The sequence below is a fragment of the Sceloporus undulatus genome, chromosome 6 (genome assembly GCF_019175285.1).
Source record: "Sceloporus undulatus isolate JIND9_A2432 ecotype Alabama chromosome 6, SceUnd_v1.1, whole genome shotgun sequence".
NCBI lineage: Eukaryota > Metazoa > Chordata > Lepidosauria > Squamata > Phrynosomatidae > Sceloporus > Sceloporus undulatus.
The window spans coordinates 62766888-62776019 of NC_056527.1; the positions used below are offsets into that span (position 1 = coordinate 62766888).

The following is a 9132-nucleotide window of genomic DNA, read 5'->3' on the forward strand; positions in this document are numbered from 1 at the left end:
GGTCCTCCAGGTGTTTTGGACTTCAACTCCCAGATGCCCTAGCCAACTTGGCCAACAGTCAAGAATTCTGGGACCTGAAGTCCAAATAATTTGGCAAACCAAAATTTGGGAACCACTGTTCAGAATATGGTTGGGAAAAAATGGCATATGGGTCATAGGTTGCCCAAATTTGTTTTTGGAAAATAAATCTGAAATGGCAATTTTTTGCACCAAAACACCCACTGGTAAATAAGGAGAGCTATCCTCCTTCGCCATTTATGCCTTGGAGATATCTTTTTCCCAATATGAAGTGGGGGGTGAGGTCCTCCAAAGTGCTCTTTCTCTGTTGGCCAGCATATTCCCCTAACCACTAATAGTTACTCACTTATGCTGTGGAAATGTCACTCATGGCTGTGCCATTTTAAAATTCTGTACATACTTTTTTATTGGCTGCATTAACAATAGGTAGGTACTTCCTGATTCTACCTTGTCTTGTAAGGTTTGGATGTTGCAGTATGAGAAACTTAGGCCTGATACAGACAGCCAAAATAAAACTGCTTCGAGTCACTTTGGAGATATGGTGTTTCAATGATGCATGCTTCCTAAGAGTCTGGAAGTTTCACCAAAGCTGCACTCCAGTCCTTAGGAGTGGAGTGTGGCTTCGGTGCAGCTTCTGGACTCTTAGGACGCATGTATCACTGAAACACCATATCTCCAAAGTGACTCGAATCAGCTTTATTTTGGCTGTCTGTATAGGGTCTTAATATACCTTCTGTCACGCCTGTGTTTTTAAATTAAACAAATAATTAATTGGCTGGGATTATTGGATGAAGATGTAACAAACAAATGTGTTCTAATGTGTCCTTGTTTTGCTATCTCCACTCACTTAACTTCATTTAGGAGCTGAATAATGAAATAAATCTGCAACAAACTGTCATACATCAAGCGAGTCAGGCTCTGAACTGTTGTGTTGACGAGGAACATGGAAAGGGCTCACAAGAAGAAGCTGAAGCCGAGAGGCTACTTCTCATTGCAAGTATGGTGTTTTTATTTGTTTTACATTTATTTTGTGTATATTGATTTGTATTTGTAGTCTATAAAATATAATTATTTACATTATGATTTTCAGTTAGGAATAGAGAGAATTTTATTATGTTTCCAAATGTTCAAAAATGTTTGGTGTGATTCGCTGTCAGTTTGCATTATGATTAGTTAAGGTGTTAGAAGGTATTCCATGAACCTTGGTTTTCTATTATAATTAAAATGCTTATGTTTAGAAAAGTTGGAAGGAGCCCTGGTGGTACAGTGGTTAAATGCTGGTACTGCAGCCACAGTGATGTGAGTTCGATGCCAGGGCTCCAAGGTTGATTCAGCCTTCCATCCTTTCAAGTCAATAAAATGAGTACCCGGCTTGTTGGGGGCAAGATTGTAAACCAATTAGAGAGTGCTGCATTCACTGTTAAGTAGTACAGATATATAAATGCTATTGCTATGAAAACTTATGCTCTTTTACTGCTTCTGAAGTACATTTTCATTAATAAAAATACATTTGAACTTTTTCTTAATATTTCATTTTCCAATATCATTTGAGGCCTTACCTCTTGCTATGTGTGTTAACTAAAGGAAGGCCCCATACAGACAGGCCAAAATAAAGCTGCTTCAGGTCACTTTGGAGGTATGCTGTTTACATGATGCATGCGTACTACGAGTCCAGAAGCTGTGCCAAAGGCACGATCCAGTCCCAAGGACTAGAGCGCAGCTTTTGCGCAACTTCTGGACTCTTAGTACGCCTGCATTGTGTAAACGACATACCCCCAATGTGACCCGAAGCAGCTTTATTTTGGCCTGTCTGTATAGGGCTGAAGTTTCTATTTAGAAAGGCATTAGATCTTTAGCGGGCACACTGAGCAAAGTAATCATTTTCCTTTAGTTGTTTTGGAACACCTGGCAACATTTGGGTGATATCTGCTTGAACTGAGTGGTGGACTATGGGTTTGATTCAGTGAGGAAATACTTATGGTAAAGCAATATAAATGAATAATGGCTAGAAAATTGAAAATAGCAATGACGGAAAGCTACTTCAGTTTTAATGATGACCTGTTTGTACAGCTGAAAAAAGAGTAGCATTGTTGGAAGAGCTGAACAAACTGAAAAATGGAGGACTTCAGAAGAAGAAGATTAAAGCTGATTCTCTGCCTACTGGAGTTTCCCCAACCAAAGGATCTGTTACTCTGTCAGAAATGCGTCTGCCTCTGAAAGCTGACTTTGTATGCAGTACTGTGACAAAATCAGGTAATGCCTGTGTGGTCAGAATTACAGTACAGAAGTTAATGCAGCATAATGGCTATTACTGCTGTATTGTTCTTGGATAAGTTTTACTTTCTTATGCACCAAGTTTGAACACTTGTTAAATTTGGGGTTCGGTAACACCTTTTTGCATCATCTCCCAATGATTTTATCCACCTGTTCGCTAGCATGCTATCTTCCTTTCAAAAATAAGTCTGTAAGCTGATTTATGCAACTTCAGCAATATCATAAGCAGTAAAAATGCTGAATAAAACATTTTTGTCTCTAGGCCTGTGTTAGCAGCTTTTGCAAATCTGTGGTTATAACAGACTGTGTACTATTGAACTATTCATAGATACTGCAAACTACTACTACATAATCATGTTGAAAGCAGGAACAGAAAACATGGTTGCTACACCACTTGCAAGTACTGCAAATTCCTTGAGTGGAGATGCTCTTACTTTTCCAACAACATTCACATTGTAAGTATTTCTTTAGCTACTTAATAGTACTGTATATTTTATTTATTATGTTAAATATTTATTTGTTGCATATACTGCACACCCCAAGGGGGTTAACAAATATAGCAACAAAATCCATTTTAAAACACATTTACTAAACTGACCAACATTATTAAAGAAAACTGGGGATCAGAAAAGAAATGATAAAAGACACTATTCTTGTTTGACATAAGAGTAATCCAGTGTAGGTTTCATTGCCTACCATTTATTAATGCCAGATTGTGATCTAGGTGCTTGTATTTTCCCCTGTTTCTTTTGGTCACTGAGAATAGAAAAGATGTGTTTCTCTTTTCTTCTGCTCAGATTAATCCTTGATTTTTCTTAATATTTCCTCCCCTCAAATAACCTACTCTGTCCATCCCCCATCCCACCACTAGCTTTCCTATATTTCCCCTTCTCCCTTGCAGCCCTCTTCTTGCTTCTTGGTTCTGTCCAGGGCCTCATAAGCAAAGGGTTTTCCATGCAAGGCTACTGGCAAAAGTTCAATATGGTACAATCCTCAGAAAGCATGCTGTAGCCTCAAAAGAGGCTTCTGCTCTGGCCAGGCTCAGAGCAATGAAACAAGAGAATATAGAGCTCAGATGCTGAGTAGGCCAGGCTGTTGCCATGATTAGGAAGGCTTTTCTCACTAGCTAAAATCATCTCCACATTACATGGGCAACGCTTAGCACTATAGGAAGTCCACTTTTTTTGAACCACACTAGATTTAGTGACAAATGAGTGCTATTGCTTGTGGAATGATTAAATCCAAAAAAGTTAGTTAACCACTAGATGGTGCCAAAGGACAATCTACCTTACCCTGTAGGTTTTGATGAACTCATGCAGAGCTAGACTGTCAAACCCCTGTGGATTAGATAAGGATTCCTTCCAGGCTGCTTTCTGAAAAAGCTCAGCTTTTAAAGGTATTTAGTGCAAAAAATAAAGTAATAATTGTTATCTCAAAAGAGTTTTAAATGTTATCAAATATGCAGTAGGCGTGTTTCCTCTTCTTTCTTAGATTCACATATTTCCCCTTGCAAAATTAAAGGCAGGAAGGGTTCAGCACCCTGTCCAAAGAATAAGAAAATGGAGCCTGGAATCAAGTTGATTTTCAGAAATCCAAATGCTGTTCAGTCCAGCCATAATGGTTCACCACCAACTTCATGACAAATAGATTATTTTGAGATACTAGCCAGAGGGTTGACATGACATGTATTCTACATGTTCTCTTCCAGCACTGAAGATTATCACAAGTCTGCATAAAATTTTCTCTGAGTGGTCTCCAGTAATTCTGATCATGTATCTATAAAACTTCGCTGAATTCATTCATTCATTGGAGCAAGAAAAAGAGTAGATCAGGGGAAGATCTTGACTTGCTGCAACCTTGACTTCAGCTAGGACTCAAATATAATACTTTGACATATCAGCTTTTCCATTGTTCTGCATAATCAGGAATGGGTTTTAGACCACCAGTGTGCTATATATATATATTAAAATATTTCCCTGGGGAGTAACCTTTCTTTGGCTAATTGCAGCCCACAGATTCTTTTCTTGATATTCACACATCATCCTTGGAACTTTATCCAAACCATCTTTAGAGCTCTAAGATCAGCTGCTTTGCACCTTTTGTCCCCCACCACTGTCCAGAATGTAAACACCATTGTGTCTTCCGCAAAGGCAGAATGGTTCTCAGAACAAACATACCATATATACTCAACTATAAGTTGACTTCATGTATAAGTCAAGGGCAGGTTTGGGAGCCAAAATTGTGATTTTTGATATAGCCCATGTATAAGTTGAAGATAAAACTTAGGAGCATGTAAGAAGGGATATAAAGGATGAAGGAAAGGAAAATGATGCCAAAGCACACCACTATTTTCTCAAGGACAGCAGTGGCACAACGGGGGCTGGTGGTTTTAGGTTGAACTGTGCTATCACCTTTTGCCCCTCAGAGAAGAGGATCCTATTTTGATAAGAGTTAAGATTCAGTGCTTACACTAACCCATGGATAAGTTGACCCAGGTTTTCTGCATTACTTTTTGGACTAAAATTTCTAGACTTATACTTGAGTATATACAGTACAGTTGAATCCAAAGATTAAGTCCATTTTCACAGGTCCCAGGAGCTTATCCTTTCCTCCTCCCCTTCTGCCCCTGTAGAACAGCCTTCTCAAACCTAATGGCTTCCACATGTTTTGGAGTACAGTTCCTACCGTTGTCAATGATAAGGGGTGATGAGAATCATAGTCAAATGTCTGAAATGGCTGGGGAAAGCTGCCCTAAATCGAGTTCCCCTCCTGAGCATACATGGAACTAAACATCACAAGAAGAGCACTTAAGCAGCTACAGTAAACAAAAATATTCAAATACAGTTATTCATATATTTCATTCCACCCCACCTCCCTGGGGAAGAATGTACAGTGTACCCACGTTATACATGGGTGCACCATACGCGGCTTCCAGCATGTGCTGGAAGCCTGCACCGGAAGAAGTAATGGGGTGCACACCCGTGGTGGGCACAGGCCCCATTACTTTTAATGGGACTCCAGCCTGCACGTTTTTTTCTTTACGCCGGGGGGGGGGTCTAGAATGGATCCCCTGCATAAGAAAAGGGGGGACTGTTTCTTAGTTTCACTTCTTGACATGTACACACCTCTGCATTTAACATCTCATTCTACCAAAGTAACATTTGCCCCATCCACAAATGCACACCATAGCAGATATCCCAAGCAGTTACATGGGCCTCATTACAAGCTGAATATACATCCCTCCAATGTGCCTATCTGGTACAGTAGTTCTACAACACTCCCTGCCCCCTTTCCTAAGGCAGCCATCTAACACTCTCAGGATATTACACAGCTTTGTCTTCCATGATGAGAAATGGAAGAACAAAGCATTGGTGCTCCCTGTGAAGGCTCCTTCTAGTTAACCTGTGGTTGCATCCAGTACCACACTCTTCAGAACATGTGGTTACTCACATATTCACTGCACAAAATACTAACACTGCACTACATGGCCCGATTATTTCTCATATTTTTTCTCTCCTTTAACAATCTAATCATAGTTTATTTTCTGATACAAGCTGGCTGTGAAAGAGGAAACAACGGTGATTGAAGATAGTAAAAGAACCTAGGTCACATTATTTTCCTTTTTTTAAAAAATAAGAAGACATAACCTGCAATAGGTGCTTCTGAATACCAGACAGGGAGACTTCACTCTAAAGAACTAATTTTCAAATGTAAACAAAGCTTCATTCTTAAACTCCTGCAACAGAATGGACATTGCGTTTCCACCCCACACAATTCTTGGACACATAGTAAAATATTGATTACTTTCAATCATTTTAATTTAGCCTAACACATACAGTGGGCCCTTGCTTTACGCGAGGGATCCATTCCGCCCCCCCTCCGCATAAAGAAAAAAAAAACAACCACATAAACTTGAGCCCCATTATATCCAATGGGGCTCATGCTTGCTGCGTGGCTACGCGCGCCATTCGCAAGCTTCATTGGATATATTGGGGTTTGTGCTCGCTGTGTAGCAATGCGCGCCCAGGCAGCTTCAGTGTATGCTGAAAGGCGCCTGTAAGGAGCATAGGCTCACTGTACAATATAAGGGACTACTTGCTTATTATCTCCTCTGAAACTGTTGATTTGCTGTATTGTATGTCCAGCAGAGGTGTAGCTATGGAATGGGGGGTGGGGAGTGGGACGAAATAAGAAATTTATACCTTCCAAATAAGAATTCTGCTTCCCCACCTCCCAATTTTTTTCCTTAAGATTTTTATCATTCCAGTAACATAAAACTTTAATTGAGCATATAGAAGTACAGTTAAGGCATCCAAAGAAAATGCAGAAAAAACAAAGAAAAGAAGAATGCAAACAAAGCAAATATAAAAGTTTTGGATATGAATGATTTTCGGTGTGACTCTCCAATGTTAGAAATTTGGGGATTGAAGGAAAGTGTCATGGGTGGCACGGGGGGAGATTCTGATTTCCCTCCCCTCCCCTGCTAGCTAAACATTGGATATCTTACATGGCAAATCCAGCTATTTTCCAGGTGGAAAGCTATAGCAGCTCCATACCTACACTCCTTTTTTGGCTACTTAATTTCTTTAGAACTTACTTCAGTATTTCGCCATTTGGCTGCATTTCCTAAGAGTGACTGCTGTTTGCTTTAGGTAAACAGCAAGCTGTACAATGATCTCTTGGAAAATCCCACTGACTTTTTTATTGGAAAGGAAAAACACACACATAACATATTTAAGGTACAATTCTAATCTCTTGATAATGAAGGTCTGAGTGCACTGAAAAGCAATGGAGCTGCTGAGATAAGTACAGTAGTGAAAGTCAGCTTTTTAAAGGCCTGCCATCTAATTCATATGCTCCTTTGAGTAATGCTGGAAATACTTGATCATCAGCCTTGGGAACTAGTGGAACTGATACCCCTCTGTGATTTTTGAACAAACAATCATGACTTTGACATTGTCCGGGCCATTACTTTGCTTGGACCTAATTTTAGCATGGGACATTACAGTATAGATTCAAATTAATTATCTAGATTTTAAAACCTGATTTGGAACTGATTCTAATCTTTTTATTTTTTTTTTAAGGCAAGATGTGTCCAGTGACTTTGAGATAAATATTGAAGTTTATAGCTTGGTATGTATCATTCATTTTTCATATGTATCATCTTGGTAGAATACTGGGGAGACCAGTAAGTTTTAAAATGTATTTTTTTTCTGTATTAGGTTCAGAAGAAAGAATCCACAGGCACAGATAAAAAGAAGAAAACGGCTAAGTCGAAGGTACAGTGAATAATTATAATGTCTTGGTAACATTGACAAAGTGGGAAAACCAGAATTTTTCAGTCAGCATAGCACATTTAATTTCATTTTGACTAAAAAGTTCCTAAGCCTTATTAATGAAAAACTTATGTTTACCGTTTCACTGTTGTGGATTGTGGCAATCTTGAATTGCTTAACTTCAAAGGCTAAAATTCAGTCATGTGTGACACAAGACTCTGTAAATTTAAAACAGTATTTTGTTTCTCTTTTGGCAAACCTGTTAACCATCCTGCTTTACCCACATGCATCTAGTTGCTAGTTTCTGGTACAAGATGTGTTTGCCCCTATCATATGTTCACACAACTTCCACATTTCATAAATTTGTACTTAAGTGACCTGGCAGGTTTGCTTTAAATCTGGGAGAGAACCTTCAGTGAAAGGAAGTAATGAAAAACATCCTATTTTGAAAGCCTGACAACTTTTGCAGACATTTAAGAGAAGCTTATGCTTCCAGCATATTTCAGAGAAAACTAAAGGTGTACATATACACTATGTTTTCTCTTAAATGTCTGCAAAGGTTGTCAGGCTTTCAACACACACACACACACACCCCTCCATATTTGCGGTTTTGATATTTGTGGCTTTTATTATTCACGGATTTGATTAATATGTTCTCTCTAAGAATATCTAGCTGCTCCAATGTCTATCGTCAACTTTAACTAAAAGTTGCTCTGAAAGCTCTAGAGATTCCTAGAGAGGTGCCCTCTCAGGTAAAAATATGGTGTTTTTGTTATTTGTGGTTTTTCCATATTCACGGGGGTCTTGTGTCCCTAACCCTAGTGAATATGGAGGGACAAGTGTGTGTGCGTACATGCATGTGTGTGTGTGTGTTATATATAATGGTAAAACAACCCACTTTATTGCAAATCTTAAGAAAATTGTTTGTAATCGTGAGTGTATAGGGTTGAATGGATTTAGTATATATCCATTTTGTTTTTTAAACCAATAAAACTATATATATATATATATATATATATATATATATATACATTACTAATCAATGCACACCCTGGCCCAGAACTCCCTGGAAAAGTCCCCCCCACCAATTGTATCTCCAAAATCTTACAACCAGCATAACCAATGTATGGGTAGTATGAGTTCTGGGAATTCTAGCCGAGAAAAGTACTTTTCTGACACAAGGGAGAGACATAATATTTAAAATGGGTCAAACCTTTTTCCTTACATGATGGCATAGTCCCATTCCAAGAATTTTGAGGACAATATGAGCTGTTAAATGTTTTCAAAAAACTTAAATTGTTCTGTGCCTTTAATATGCAAAGTGGTTTTCCCGCAAATATGCAAATAATAGACAATCCAAAGCTGTAGGTTATATAGTGAGTAATTTATAGGTTTCAGATAAATCCTTGCCACACGGGCAAACTTGTAGACTGTATGAAATATAAGATCTAGAGAGGCGAGAGTATGAACATGGATACACATGCTTACAGAACCTGCATTTGGATTTGGGCAAACCGAACAGAATTTATCTATCTGTCGACTTTACTTCAGCACATACAATTTA

At 38.7% G+C, this 9132-nt stretch overlaps 1 protein-coding gene across 2 annotated transcripts in view; it reads left to right on the top strand.

Annotated features, from left to right (window-relative positions):
* Window positions 1-9132, top strand: part of ANLN (anillin actin binding protein) — a 44281-nt gene that overhangs the window by 22585 nt on the left and 12564 nt on the right. For both annotated transcript variants that reach the window (XM_042475278.1, XM_042475279.1), the window contains 5 exons: window positions 880-1015; window positions 2089-2271; window positions 2621-2747; window positions 7377-7425; window positions 7515-7571. In XM_042475278.1, coding sequence (XP_042331212.1) covers window positions 880-1015; window positions 2089-2271; window positions 2621-2747; window positions 7377-7425; window positions 7515-7571 — 552 coding nt within the window. The remainder of the gene's footprint in view (window positions 1-879; window positions 1016-2088; window positions 2272-2620; window positions 2748-7376; window positions 7426-7514; window positions 7572-9132) is intronic.